The sequence below is a fragment of the Ictalurus furcatus genome, chromosome 15, assembly GCF_023375685.1.
Source record: "Ictalurus furcatus strain D&B chromosome 15, Billie_1.0, whole genome shotgun sequence".
Lineage (NCBI taxonomy): Eukaryota > Metazoa > Chordata > Actinopteri > Siluriformes > Ictaluridae > Ictalurus > Ictalurus furcatus.
The window spans coordinates 20,519,213-20,535,574 of NC_071269.1; the positions used below are offsets into that span (position 1 = coordinate 20,519,213).

At 42.6% G+C, this 16,362-nt stretch overlaps 1 protein-coding gene across 3 annotated transcripts in view; it reads right to left on the reverse strand.

Moving 5' to 3' along the window:
* The window catches only part of atf7a (activating transcription factor 7a), a 33,884-nt gene that overhangs the window by 10,751 nt on the left and 6,771 nt on the right, over positions 1–16,362 (reverse strand). The window contains exons 2-3 of one of the 3 annotated variants that reach the window (XM_053643250.1): positions 6,460–6,531; positions 83–179 (exon numbers count right to left, since the gene is read on the reverse strand). In XM_053643250.1, coding sequence (XP_053499225.1) covers positions 83–179; positions 6,460–6,507 — 145 coding nt within the window. In that variant the 5' untranslated portion in view covers positions 6,508–6,531. Of the gene's footprint in view, positions 1–82; positions 180–6,459; positions 9,988–16,362 lie in introns of those variants that run through there. The other 2 variants (XM_053643249.1, XM_053643248.1) reach the window with 2 other exon arrangements.

Consider the following 16,362-nt stretch of genomic DNA (forward strand, 5'->3'; position numbering starts at 1 on the left):
CCAAAATCTGAGAACAGACGTATTCTGCTCCCAGTGCTATCCTACTGCACAATCACTACAAGATGGTTGGATGGAAAAATACCTGCGATGATGACGGAGTCTGTCCGGGCAGGTCCGAACTTCAGCGTCATCTCATGCTTGTGCTTGTGGACAGCGAGGTGATCCTCGTTCGTAAACCTCTACACAAGCAGACACGAAGAGAGAGGAAAACATTTATAAAAGTGGAGTTGAGGAAGAGAGAACAAGCAGGGGTGAGATCCGAAAGGAAGACGCTTGTAAAATTAAAACAAATAACAGGGAGTGGACTAAGAGATGATTTGTCTAGGAAAATGATCATGCAGCCAAGAAACTTCTTCCTGATCACTTTCACAGTCAACACAGGCCAGTGGAAAAGGAAGTCATGTACAGAGCTCACCACACAACGAAGGCAGTTTACTGTCCATGTTCCGAGTCATCGGGCTCGGTTTAAAGCAGCAGACAGACTGGCGTTACAGTGAGTGCACGCCGTTTTCTGCTTTCAGGGAGATCAGTGGATAGACAACACTGACTACATTTACATGGACAGCAGTAATCTAATTATTGACCTTATTCTGAATAAGACAATATTGTGATTAAGGTGTTTACATGAGTCGCTTTTAGAATACTCCTTTCATGTTCCAGTTGTACATGTTATAGAACATAGATCGATTAACAGCACACGTCATTACGTCCCCACCCCACGCCGTCCGACGTCCCTCCAGAATTTCACGTATCGACATAAAGTTGGTCTTCGTTATGGTACCGTATACAGTTTTGGGTGTTTTTATTTTTAATTTCACGAATGCTTCAAGTGCAGTTAATTATTTGTTGTGCTGCACGTGCTAATGGACGACCGCATGAAGCCGTGGGCTGTGTCCCAAACCGCCTACCTACATGCATCTCGCTTACTATATAGTAGGTAAGTACGTGGTTTGGGACGCAGCCGTGCTCTCTTGTTTCCTGTAAAACGGTTGAGCGTTGCCGTGTGTGTGTGTGTACGTGTCCTGTCGCAAAATGCGGTGAAAACTCCCACATGACGTTAATAGTGTGATTAAGGTGTGTACATGTCTGTAATACATGTCGATAATGTGACTAAAACAGGAATACTCCATATGTCTTCATATGGATGACCATATGTCAGGTCATCAATAATCGCTGTTTACATGCTAGTTTCTTAATCAAATAATCGGAGTATTGTCTTGATTGGGGTAATATTGGATTACTGTTGTCTGTGTAAACGTACTGAATGTCTGCTTTGGCTCTGCGCTGCTGTTGCTCTACATTTCTCCTGCTGAATAGTAATAACGATGTAGATCACTGACAGCGCAGTGCGGCTACGGTGGTTACGGTAAAGGGTACGCCACAAACCGATAACGATCTGAAGATGTATTTACGCTCACGGCATTTAACAGTCACTCTTATCCAGAGAGACTTACAGACGTGATTTATAGTCTCCACCGACATCACATCCAGGAGTAACATATCTTCATCTGTCCACTTTCGATGATCTTGCGTCCACTGTAGCCTCAGATTCCTGTTCCCGACTGACGCTGTGGTTTTTCTGTTGTTGTAGCCTATCTATTTCGCGGTACAATGAGTTGCGCATCCGGAGATGCATTTCTGCTCAGCAAGGATAAAATGAGTGGTTATTTGAGTTCGAATCCGTCTCCTCTGTCCTCTCTTATTAACATGACATTTCCACCCACAGAACTGACGCTCGGTGAATGTTTTTCGCACCATTGCGGTGTAAACTCTACAGACTCTGTGTGCGTGAAAATCCCAGGAGATCAGCAGCTTCCAAAATACTCAAACCAGCAACCATATCAAAGTCAAAATCAACGCCATCGCATTTTTCCTGAGGTTTGCTCTTGCACTGTATCTGCAGGATCTTATGCACTGCATCGCTGCAATATGATTGGCTGATTGGGGTCGCTGACTGAGGTCAGCGAGTGACGTCAGAACGATAAGTAAAAAAGTAGCACTGCTTACTTTAAAGGAGTTATATTGCGTATACAAGTTTTGTGACTGCTCACAGTGTGCTGTTTCGAGGAGGAAAACATACATCAGTCATCACAGGGAGCTGTCTAGACTGTTACTAAAAGATGAACATGGACGTGTCCCCTCTACTTTGCAGCTGAAATGCACAGATGAAGTCATTCCTACGTTCCGACGTCCCGCACCTGAGGTCATTTGAACGCAACTTTATAGCGGTTTCAAATCATAAACACTGATGAAATTCAGTTCAGTTACGTTTATTTCGTGATGAACGGAAACCGATCGTTTTAGACATCACCGTGCAGCTCTACCGGTCAGTCCCTCAAGGATTTTGTGATCCTGCGAACATGGAAATGAACGCAAAATCAAGCAAACTCCGCGATATTTGGAGGAGACCGAAATCTTTCAAGATCACCACAGATTTTCCACAGATTTGAGCCAAGACGCATCATCACGACACGCATTCAGCCAAAGCCCTCTTCAACTCACGTGCATCAAACATGTACAGCTAAAAGGTCTCATTTACCGACAAACGTCAATGCGAAAGACCGCGCAAAACTATTTTGTGCAAATGCAATTTCACCAATTCAAGTAGTTTTCCACAAAAAAAAACAAAAAAACAAAACGCAAATCATGAAAAAAGTCGCAGCAAAATCAAACAACTCCCCGAAATCCTGTATGGACTGACCAGCCAACTTAGAGTAAATGAATTTATTAAAGTGTGTGTGTGTGTGTGGAATGTGTGATTCGTGGAGCTGGGAATGTTGGTGCTACAGAATGTTGAACTCTTCAACAAAGCCAAGGGTCAAGATTCAAGTGCTACTACTTCCATCTAAGCCTTCGACTGCTTCTCCGGCTACGCTTCATGCAGGGCGGCGATTCAGGATAGGGCTGGGCGATATGACCAAATTATCGCTTCACGATACATGAGGACATTTCTACGATACACGGCGCTTAATTAATATATAATTTAGCCAACAAACAGTCTGACGATAGTTTTGTTTAAAACCCACAAAGACAACATTAAAAAAAAGGTACGTAAAATGATCATCCATTTAGTACCATTTAATTTGTAATGATTAAAATATACATACACACACACACACACATATATATATATATATATATATATATATATATATATAGATAGATATATTATATATAGATATATTTACTTTGATATATAGATATATTTGCTACAATGTAAAGTAGTGAGTGTACAGCTTGTGCAACAGTAAATTTGCATAAGTGAAAATGTCCAATATACATACATACATACATACATACACACACACACACACACACACACACACACACACACCACCATACCAACAATATCTCAGAAAAAGTGTATTGCGTAATCGTTTATCACGTTATCGAGGTTATATCAATATATCGGCCAGCCCTAATTCAGGCCGAGCTCTGGGAGAAATCTGGGCCGTCTTCTAAGGCCTATTTCTGGCACCCGTCACAGCCCGGCCACGAAAGAACCGAGTGGAAACACAGTCGAGTGTCAGAGGCGTATTTTTAGACGCACCAGAATCACCGATACAACAACAACAACAACAACTGCACGGCTCAGGAGCTCTCCTCTCACACCAAGGTTACGATACAGCTCTTCTGTTTGCAGCGGCTGAGGAAATATTCTCCATTTGCACACCAGCTCACTTCCCTACAGCTTCCTCTTCTCAGAACACAAAACCATGTTTAATGAGTCGGCCTGTTGCTAAGAAAGGACAACGTGGGAAATGGCTGTGACTTTCGGGAAATGGAACAAATGGGTTATTCTAGATGGTATAAATGGGGTGGTATCGTGTTACCATTGCTGCCTGGATGTTCGTTAGTCACTGTAAAGTAACCTCGACGTGTAGAGAGATCCGCCGTTCTCGCCGGCCTTCTCCGCGGAGACCGGCTTGTAGATTAGATTACGTAACATTCCTCATAACGTGATTACAAATGAAAATGGAAAGAGCGTCCTGGTGTGAGAACGCACGCTGTAAAGCATGCTGTGCAATAATGATGAGAAAATGATCATCGTAATTATTTTACTCCAATCAATATTAACACTTATTATTGAACACAATTATTCTGTCAGTATGGTGGGGAGGGGGGCTGTCTTATTGCATCATTTTAATCAACAGAGGGGAGAAGAAAAAAAAAATCTACACTGTACAAGCGCATATTCCTTCAAAAATGCACATTTCCTGCTTTCTTGAATCTGATTACAGTCACATGAATGATTTTTTTCAATGCTAACTCTAAACAAAGTCTTAATACGTTGATACAGCATCACAGAGTTCCTACAGTACATGTGATTTAACACACAGTCATTAAACGAATGCTTTACATTACTCCAGGCTTTACGACCGAACACTTTCCACGTTCTCTGAAAAATTCGCGTCTGTGGGTTTTCGCACTTTTAATAATAGTTCCTTGACAGACGAGTAGGTTCGACACCCAGAAAAAGGAAATTAACTCCACTTCCTATTGTGACTTCTGCATGCAGGTTTAAATATAACGCGCTCTGCTATGAAGTGATGAAAGTCAGTACTGTAACTAGAGCACGTCTTTCCGAGTCGCAGTATTAGACTAAAAATGTCCGACTAGGAAAAGAAAGAAATAAACGCCCCTCGACTCGGAAACTCGGGACGGTCTCCTCGATTCCGGGTTCAGCGTGCAACGTCAGATCGACACGGCTGCTCACAGCATCAACGGTAAACCATGCAGCACTTATTACCTTTAAATTAATTACATAAGCGTTTATTTTAGATCAGTCGACACACTGACATTGACGGGTAAGTAAGTACACGCTATATGGCGTATAAAGCTGTGTGGACACCTGACCGTCACACCCATACAGTATGTGGTTCTTCCTCAACGTTTAAAGCACTGTCTAAACTGGCTCCGTATGCTGCGGCGTTACGATTTCCCTTCACTGGAACTCAGAGACCAGAACCTGTTCCAGCGGGACAATGGCGCCGAGTACAAAGCGAGCTCCGTAAAGACACGGCCTGCCAAGGTCAGAGTGGAAGAACACTCGAGTGTCCTCCACAGAGCCCTGAACTCAACCCCACCTTGTTTTTTTTTTTGGTCATATTGTGTGCATCACTCATGAGAGTTATCTGCCTAGCGCGTAACAAAAGATGATCATCTAGCTCAGGGGTGTCCAATCTTATCCGGAAAGGGCCGGTGTGGGTGCAGGTTTTCATTCCAACCAAAGAGAAGTCACACCTAGACGGGTGGCTTTTCCTTGGCTAAATAAATGACTGGTCGAACCCCTGTGATAAACACCCTAAATGTACGGTGTATGCATGCATATATATATATATATATATGTGTGTACACACACACACACACACACACACGCATTTGAAATCTTGCCATAAAAGCACACAGCACATGCTAGTATAAAATGAAAACGTAGAAAAGCTAGGCTACTCCAGCAAACAGCCCACTTCACTGGGACTACGAAACCATTTCAGAGGGACATGCCTGAGCAAAAACAGCTCAAATCCCTGCAGACGTACATGACGCAACAGCTACTACAGGCGCACTTATAAACAAAAAGAGCGATCATGTGCGCACAACCTCTTCTCAACGTCCTTGCCAGATACGTTTGTAAGAACAGCATTACGGTTCATCTACGAATACGACGACACAAAGCCTTTATTTACAAACGTTCAAGGCCTGAATCGTTCTGAGCGACTTCATCTCGCCGACATTAACTACTTCTGCTATCAAGAACAAGAACAATGTTGGAAAAGATCATGGATGCATTATTTAAATCTCACACGCACACAAACGCAGCTCTAACTTCAGATGTTTAACCGTTCAGTAACGGATGTGTTGTGTTATCTCTTCACTTTCACACTAATTGTCTCGTAATAACCGCACCGAAAGAATACTCGACCCAAAACCTTGGCGTGAACTCGGCTCACCTCGTGTCAAGTGCGAGGAGATGTGTTAGTCACTTCCGCTTTCGGTTTTTGATGCCCTCTCGGCTGTGCGTGCAGCCACAAGCTTGAGGGTTTCTTTGCTTAATCTGCTTTCTTCCCCCCCCCCCCCCCCCCCCAAGCATGTTGCTGTTTGGTTAAATTACAGGACGCTGCATGCGCCGAGTCGACCGGGACGGTGTTCGAAAAGCAGTGGAACGTTGATCAGTCAGAGATTATTCGTAGGCTGAATCGTACGAAGTTACCGCGTCTTAAAGGAAACGCCAGAGACTAACACGCTGGAGGCATGAAAGAGAACTAGAGTGTGTATGACACTGAGCGGGGCAGAAGTAGCAGAGCTGACCGCTTGTGTGTACTGAGAGCAACGGCAGGAAAAATAAATATATAAAAGAACCTCAAAAGGAGCCTCGGGACAAACTTGGGACGGGACAGAACACACACACACACACACACGAAACCTAAGATAGGTGGAGAGAGAAAATCAGAGACTTACCTGCCCACAGCCAGGAGCGTTGCACACAAAAGGTTTGTCGTCCCCCATTTTTGCAAACGGCCTGCAATACAGCTGTGGAAGAGGAGAAGAGGAGAACATTGTTGAGGATGTTCAAGAGCCTGGGAAAGAAAAAAAAAAAAGTCTGAAAAAGCCTGCGCTAGGCCTCCAGCTGCTTCTACTAAAGCGGCGCTGCTTCTCTGGTCGTATCCGTTGTCCGTCAGTGCAGGAAGCCGGGTTAAAAATATCACGAGCCGAGAAGAAAACACACACGCTCGTACGAGTGCGCGCGCACGCACAGATGATACAAAGCAAGAAGAAGTTTCCCTAGTGATACTTCCTTCACGCTGGAGCCATCTGACTGGCCAATGAGGAACAGTTTACACACAAGTCCGTAGCCGGGATTTGCACAAAGCCTGCCAATACCTCTTTCCCTTTTTTCTCCCGTTTCTCCACCCCTACTGTTTTAACCCCACCTCTGTTCCTCATTGTGTTCCTCCCTCGCTCCACGAACACAAACATCCCACAGGGTAACGGGGATGTGTTTATCACTGGGAGGTTTCTGTTGCATGTTTCCTCCTTCAGCTCATTTCACTACCGCGCTCTCACTTTTCAATCCGTCCCTAAACCTCGTAACCGACACCTTCCCGGTAGGATCACGGCTCTGATCGATACCGCAACCGACTTCCCCAGAACTGATCGAGGAGCCCAGTGATGAGGAGCGGACGAGAGGAATGTAACGAGAGTAAGCGATACCGCTCGGGCTGGACGGCATACCGACGCTAATCCTAGAGAGACATTTCTGAAATGAGCTGCGCCGATCCAGGAGAATGACTTGCATGTGCATTGCCTGCCTGCTTTCCCTAAACCCCTCCTCTCCTTTTAGTCCAGCGAGCAACATGAGCTACTGGACCACAATTTCCACTCACGAGTTTCCAGGCTCTCTGATGCGGCCTTTATGCGTAGCTTTAACGCGTTCGTCGAGCGCGTATCACTCTCTTCGTCGCACGCACAGAGGATGGAAATTCTCTAAAAACAGCACGGTTACATTTCAAAAGATGTAGCGTATAATGTTTAGCCTGCTGTTTAACCCAACAATCGACCTTACTTTCTGATAGCCATACCACTACACCGGTCAAGGCTTCACAGTGATTGAAGGGTAGAAGTTTCAAGATACAGATTAAAACGCATCTCCATCTATTCGTGTCTAAGCGTTCGGGGTTTTTTTTTTTCTTCTTCACCCGATCAAATTCCAGCGGATCTCGGCCATTCCGCGTCCGGCTGCGACTCGTCAAAAATCTAGGTGTGATTATATAACCGCCTCCGTCTGGACTCGTCCCAAATCATACTGCAGGAACGTCTGTGTAAACACGTTACGCTGCTACTGGGTGTGTTAATCTCCCGCTTTCAGATGATACGATACACATCTCAGTGTAGTTAAACTAGAGATATTGCCACCTCGGAGTACTTTTAAATAGCTTTTGCAAACAGTGTTAAAGGAGTCCTGTAAATGCTTTACTTGATTTCACTCTTATTAATTGTTTTCTGTGATTATCACTGACTACGTTTACATGGACAGCAGTAATCTAATTACTGACCTTATTCTGAATAAGACAATATTGTGATTAAGGTGTTTACATGAGTCGAATTTAGGATACTCTTTTCATGTTCCTGTTTTACATGTTATAGAACATAGATCGATTAACAGCACACGTCCTTACGTCACCGCGCCACGCCGTCTGACGTTCCCGCCAGAATTTCACGTATCGACATACAGTTGGTCTTCGTTATGGTACCGTATACAGTTTTGGGTGTTTTCATTTTTACGTCAGCTTCAAGTGCGGTTAATTATTTGTCATGCTATACGTGTTAATAGACGACTGCTTGAAGCCGTGGGCTGCGTCCTAAACCGCGTATTTACCTACTATATTGTAGCTCAGAAACATGTACATCACCTACTATATAGTAGACAAGTACGCGGTTTGGGACGCAGCCGTGCTCTCTTGTTTGCCGTCAAACGGTTGAGCACAGCCGTATGTGAACGTGTCCCGTCGCAAAATGCGGTGAAAGCTCCCCCGCGACGTTAACAGTGTGATTAAGGTGTGTACATGTCTGTAATACACGTCGATAACGCGACTAAAACAGGAATACTCCACACGTCTTAATTCCATTTGCGTTTACTTCGAGTATGACCGTAAACGGCTTAAGGTAATCAAAATTGCCGTTTACATGCTAGTTTCTTAATTAATAAGAGTATTGTCTTAATCGGGTTAATACTGGATTATTGTTGTCCATGTAAACATACTGAGTGTGTGAAACTGTACGGTTTGCCGTCTTGACCAGGTCTCCCTGGAAGAAGAGATTGTGATATCTCAATGGGATCTCCCTGGTTAAATAAATGTATAAATAAAAATACGTAGTATTAAGAGTAATAAAATACAACAACACCAAAAAAAAACGACAGAGTTAATTAAGTAATGACTCGACACACTTCAGATCATTCTTGTCGGATTGTTTCGGTTCAGTACCGATACACACGTGTGAGGTAAATATTTTCCACCATGGGAGAGTCTTCAGGATGGAAACTTGACAAGCTGCATTTTTGGTTTTATTAACTTCATGACAATAAATCAATCAATTAGCTTTCAACCATTTTTGTTTTCGTTTCGAACCCGCGTGCCCTTTATCGTAGACTGTCCAACTGGTTTTCTGATTCAAATCATTGTTTTGTTTTGTTTTTTTGTTCCTAGCGTGCGTATAACTTTATCGTACATGACAGCTATGAACACATGGAAGAGCATAGAAGAGCACGGCATTGCTGAACAAAACTAAACTAAACAACCAGCTATTTTTTTGGCTCAATACAACGCCTTTCCTCACAGACAACCTCTCCTTCAGCTCATACCAGTAAGATAAATACTGACAACAGGCAAAGAGGTTTTATGGAAAATTCATTCTCAGAAAATAAGAATAATTCGAGGATTTGATCTTTTTGTTATATATCTATACACCTAAGTGTCTATATTAGAGATATACAGATGTATCTGCTCATAAAGGCTGTTTTTCACACTATAGGCCATCGGCCGATAGTTTAAAAACATCCTATGATCAGGGCCGATTATATCCTGTCAATCAAAAGAGGGCGGGAAAACACATCGATTTCGCGCTGTGTGTAAAGATGTCGTCTCTTGTGTAGAATGACGACAAACCTGCAGTTTGTAATCTCTGTAAACTGCTCAAATTTGACACTGGAAGTGAGCAGCAGTGAAGCAGGAGTTTCGGCGTCGAGTCTAATGTTATTTATTTATTTTTGCCGCACCGCTTGTGCTGAATTAAAGCACCAGTACACGGTTGAAAGATTTAAATGAAGATGAGTTGACAAAAAAAGTACATATATTGCACAGAAAATATATTCGTACATTAGTACATTTCATATCTAGTTAATGTTCATATATAAAAAAGTTGATATTATATATTACCAGTTTGATGTTCGGTGATGAAGTAGAAATGCTTGTGTTTGTGGTGAGTGAATGTGAGATGAACAGGAGGTTTTTTTAGAATTCAGTCATATATATATATATATATATATATATATATATATATATATATATATATATATATATATATATATTATATATACATACACACACACACACACACACACACATATACACACACGAACTCACACATAACAGCCTTTGGTGTAATTAAATAGCGCATTAAAACCCCAATTACATGAAACATTACATTTTTAGACTAGTATATCATCCTGTAACATTTTCAAACCCGAACTCTCCTATTCTCCACAAATGAAGCATGATATTCTTTCCACCGCTCAGCCCGAAGCGACCGACTGAACTCTGAGGATGAAAAGATCAAGAGAGCTAATCAACAATCGTTTTCCAAACTAACAATCCCTCCCTCCCCCTTAACAACTGTCCCTCGTAATTCCACGACGTCACGAACGGTCGAAATTAGCAGCCGGTGGAAAAGATGCCAGGTTTTATTTGTCGCAAAGTAAAATAGCCGTGTCTCGTTTGCCAGTGAGAGACCCCTCCCTCTCGACGGAGAGCAACACCAGCCAAACAGCTCCACTAACCGCAGACCTCACAAGCTTATGAAGCAGGACAGCAGCATGGTGCCAGGCCTGCTCAACCAATATGGACAGTCAAGTGTGAGAAATTCATTTACAAATGAGCCACAACCTCCTCGCTCGTTATACCCTAGGTGAGGTGCCTCGTCCAACAGAGCCTCGAGCTTGGGGCGGGTCGGGTCGGGGGACAACCTCACGTTAGTATTCACTAGAACAGATCTGTTAGACCCGGCATCTTCAATTAAAATCTGTTACATAAAATTCCTTGATTATAAAATCTCTCAGCTAAAATGTCCGCATTGGGACAACACTTACTTGATGATTTATCATTACAGTACATTATTGATGATTAGTTTATGGCTATAAAGGAGAATTTACGTGACGCGTTTATCTTTGGTTTCGTAGCGGCACTTTGCCTTAACACTTTTAGCACCATGCAACTCTTCACACACAGTACTGTGCAAAAGTCTTGACACCCTTGTTTTTATTTTGTTTGTTTTTTAAGTATAAACTTTGTTTGTAAATAGATTTTTATTTTATGACGTCTACATTATCGAGTCAGTACAAAAACATTTTGGATTTCCAGACACAAAATGAAACGTTACAGAAAAACGTTTGCATGTCAGTAAAGAAAGCAGCGTATTAAGTGGTAAGAGACACTTTTCGGACACGACGAAGGCTGCGGGGTTTTGCTGCAAAAATAAGAAGCGAGTGCGACAGGTCAAAGTCTCCAGAAGAACCGTGGCTGCTTCTGTAAGATGCTCAGTTAAACTTATAAGCAAACTCATGTCCTTATAAAACTGCACTAACGCCACCTGAGACTACTTTGTTTTTTGTTTTGTTTTTTAAAGCAAATGTTTGTCACACCAAATATCGCCTTTGTTTCATTGATTACAGTTTACTGCTCTTTATAGTATTTCTGAAATGTAGAAACAGATCATTTCATTCATTTTGAAGGCACCTTTGCTCTACACGATACTTTCCTCAAATATCGTGACATGATCTTATTGTCACGTCACCCGGTCCTAATAGCCTATGCTCCAAAGCAAATGTGAATAACGGTAAGGTATTTAACAGCGCCTCCGTTTTCTTTACGGACCAAAGAGACCACAGCTCTGCCTTCTTGTTTGCAAGATGAAGTTGCAACAAAGCGAAAGCAAGTGCGAACGCGGCTTTCACATCGCACGTCCTTTCCCCTTCGGTGAATCGGCTTTTTCCTGTCGGGAGAATTTCATCGCCGTTTGGTTTGACCGCTACTTTCGCTGAAAAATGTGTAGCGTAGCAAGGAGTCAAAATTTTTTTTAAATATTACTACTACTAAATCATACAAATTGGCACCTCTGCTATGGCTTAGGACCCATTTACACGAGTGCGTTTTCGTTTTAAAACGCATAACTGTTGCTACGGTTACGCCTGTCTCCTACACTACTCCAGAGACTTTTGGAAACACCGAAGACCCCGTTTTAGTTTGAAAACCACCGGGTTCACGTTTCAGTGTAAACAGACCAAAATGAAGGCGTGGCTTCACCCACATTCACCCCCTGATTGGGTCTTCTGGATCATTGCGCATCCTTCCCTGTTTCGTCAAGCCCTTACAATACGACCGTTACGCTACCTTGACCGTATACACAACAACACGGAGACTGAACCGCAAGCTTTGCTGGCTTTGTTGTCATTCTTAGCAGCCATTCTGCAGTTAAAATCTGTATTTTCTAACACTGCAGCTGCCTACATGCGCAAGAGGCGAGCTATGATTAGAGAAATCGGCAACAAATCTCATTTCGACGTAGTAAGCCTTACATGGACCGCCGGTGTGGACTAGCAACCGTCGTCCTGTTTACACTTGTATGCGCATGCCCAGTGTGCATGAATGGTCATGTGACATGTTTTCGGTCATGTAGCGTGGACCGATATAGTTTCTGAAACGTGGCGGAAACGCCAGTGTGGACGAGGACCGTTTTCATCTTAAAACGAAAATGCACTAGTGTAAACAGGGCCTTCATATCCTAAAATAAACAAACTAGAACTTTATAATCCCACGATCGAGGGGATTAACAATTTAAGCCTTGAAACTGAGGGGAAGGGGCGGGGCTTGCTTCAAGAGTTCAAACCACCTGCACAACTATCTGACTAACTGATTGCTCTTTTCTTTTTTTTTAGCATATTTCTGAGTGATAATATCTTGCAGCATACCGCATTGAAATGCATAAACGCTGGCAAATGTTTTCTAATGATTTACATAGTTACTTCTTAATCTGGCGTTTGACATTTCTGTATAGAATAATCTGGTACAGGTTTAATAAAGCTACAAAAAGAAAGAGGAACAGACTTCACTGACTATTCCTTTTATTACTAACAACTTAACATTACATGTTTCCTTTATACCCGTTACAAAAAACATGTCAAAACATTAACTTACACACACCTCCCTTCAGAGAAACGTTACGCAATGCCTTGCACTGGAAGTGACATGCTTTCTGTACAGTAATTAAAAAGGTTCCTAGCAGCTGTCCTAAGCTTAACTAGCAACAGTCCCATCTCCATTTGGTGTCTATTGACAGTTACTGGAAGAAAAGACAATAGGCCTAGATGGGCATTTTGAATCAAAAAACAAACACCGCTTTTATTTATATAAAAAAAATAATAAAAAGAAGCGATCGTTTAAGAGATTAGAATTCATTTACGTCAAGAAGGTAATCGAGGAATCCTTAAGAAAGCAACTTGCTTTGAAATGAATTCGACTGTAATTACAAGTACCTGACTTTCATAATAAGATTACGTAACCCAGACTACATCTACAAGTCCGTTATTACCCAACGCTGGCCACTGTGTGACTTCACTCCTAGTGCAGCGTGCACACGACATCCATCTACTGTCTTTCACCTCGCTGCCTAGTCTTCATCTGTATAAATACACAACCGTTACACTTTTATATCAAAGAACAACAACACCACCGCACTGCTGTCTCAAGCTCACACGTTTCTGCCACTGTCGCTGTAAGGCCATCTAGAGCTATGTGGCGGAGTCCTGAATAAAACACGTGATAATGTTGGTGATATTCTGAAGAACAGAATAGTAAAAACATTGCACATGGTGTACATCACGGTAAATCCTACGATGTGGGATTTACCGTGATGTGTGATAAACGATTATGACCATGTGTGTAAATGTGCGCGACACATCGATAGCATTATGGCGATAACTCATGGGTGGAACTTTATTTTGAAAAGTGCTGGGGACAACTTTTGAAGCGTACTTACTTGTCTATGAGGGAGGAAAAAAAATCTCAATCGACAGTGTAATGCTATTGGACGTGGCTATAAGCTGGGTGTTACGTGCATGTTTCGTTTTTTTGCCCGCAGCAGTTCACCTCCGACGTTGACGAATAACATCAGACGCGGTCTTTCTTTTCTTAAAAAAACCACCAATCAGGTCACAAGTTCTGAGGCAGAAAGTTCTGAGGTAGGTGAGAAAAACAAACAAGGACGGACAAAGTGGAAAAGTCAGTCTTGCTATTGAGCGGATGATTTATGACGAATAAAAACATTTCACTGCCAATATTCCGAGTAAAAATAACAGCTTGGCTAATCTTGGGTCTATTTTCACTGGTACATGAAGAGTGGCGTTAAGCGTTTAACTGTGGCTTCCTGCAGACGTGTCGCACAAACAGCTCCTTATATTACTCAGAACAATAAATATAACCTAAAAAGCAAGCTAGGCTGATATTAGACAGTCGTATGTGAACGCTCGGGTGGGGTGAAGTGTTCCTTCCTGGACGTAACTTGATTCGAACAAATCAATCAAACCAGAATTTACAGCACAGAAACCGCCACAACAGCCAATAGACTACATTTTCCACAAGTATTTGAAGAGCGCAAACTCGCCTATAGAATGAGAGAGAATTCTACTGTTTACACTTTAATGTTTTATCCTTTGCACCAAAATGTATTGGGAACAAAACGACTAACTTGAATTTCGGTAAACCTGCAAAAAGAAATAATCCCTCGTCACAACATACGCAGGGACGCAACCACAGCGTTCACCTCGAGACTGGACAACGGGAAACGCTGCGTGCCACACTTACCCATAATCCCCCTGTCCGTGTTGCGACACAGAACAACGTCCAACAGAAGGTCCTCCCTGAGCGCGTCGGACGAGCTGTTTTCTTCATCATATCAGCACCAAAAAAATGTAATTAAAAAATTTTTTTTTTTTTACAAAAGTGCCCCGCCCCAGCACTCTTTCTGAGAAGAAAGAGAATCTCAGTGTGTGAAAGCACCGGAGAGGTACAATCCTCAGAAGAGTGGTGGCTTCTTTCCAGTAATCGCAGAATGATGAGTGATTTTGAAAATCTTAAAATTGAGTTTACATCATTCAACTAAATTTTATTTGTATAGCGCTTTTTACAATGGACATTGTCTCAAAGCAGCTTTACAGAAACATATAAACACAGGATACAGATTTTAAGTGTGCGAATCTATCTCTATTGAGCAAGCCGGTGGTGACGGTGGTGAGGAAAAACTCCCTAAGATGATATGAGGAAGAAACCTTGAGAGGAACCAGACTCAGAAGGGAACCCGTCCTCATCTGGGTAACGACGCATAGTGTGAAAATAAAAGAAAGGTCATTATGGTTTGTACATGAAGTCCTTGTTGAACTAGTCCACTGTTCACCAAAGGAGACTTGAGTGCAAAACTGCATGTGGTAATTGCAGTCCCAAGGCCATCGCAGCAACCGTAGTCCCAGCAACCACAGCGAGAATGTCCATGTGGAATTGAGGTCCAAAACCATTTCGATGGTACTTCAAGCGATACCATCCTCAGCAATCTCCAGGCTGTAGCCTCAATCATATCACGGTCTATTCACTGGAAGCTGCTCAAAGGAAAATGAAGGACACTGCAGGCTGATTAAACAGGCCATTATAATGACGGCTCCAAAACCTCATGTTATACATCTGTTTCGAAAGATAAACCGATTAAATAAAATGGACTTTCGTTGTCTGACATGCTCCGTATCTGACCGCCCACTTCCACCACAATTAGAGAGAAAAAAATCCACAGTTTTGTTGCACTGCACAGCGCTGCTTCTCTCTATATGGCCGAATAGTGGAATTATTTAAAGTCACCCAGAAAAGCACCGGCTCATTTCTGACTCTGAATATTGTAGTAGAGTTTTTCTATGCCATTGTCGCCTCTGGATTGCTCATTGGAGATCTAAAACAACATCCTGTGACTTGTGACAATGTTTACGGTTATAACAGCTACGCAAATCAAACCGAACCGAACTGATCCGCCTCCACGTTCGTCTTTCGTTGGCAACAAGCTAACCGGGGCTACGTCCACATTAATCCGGATAGATCTGCGTTTTAAAACTCTCTCGGTCTACACTGGAGTTTTCGGAAATTGCTTTCAGAAACGATTTAAAAATGCAATCTGAAGGTTGTACAAAGTGACATTAATCTTTAACGACGCTATCAAACCAGATAACAGGCACAAAAACTGCAGCACAACATCGTCCACCGTCTTGTATGTTGTGAGTTGAGTCGGTCACGTGACTGTCGCATGAATATCTCCGTTTTCTCAGTCCGCACTACAACTCGAAAAGGGTGTCACGAGAGCACGGTTTTCACTGGACAGCTGCTCCGTCTCAGTGTGGATGGAAGGCCAAAGCGTAGAGGAAAGAGACACGTTTTCAAATTTGACCCGGATTAATGCGGACGTAGCCTGACACGAGTGGTGTACGTTTACCTACACGACACTGCAAAGTGTATAGTCGGTGTTATAGACTGAACAAGAGATTATATACCTGCACGT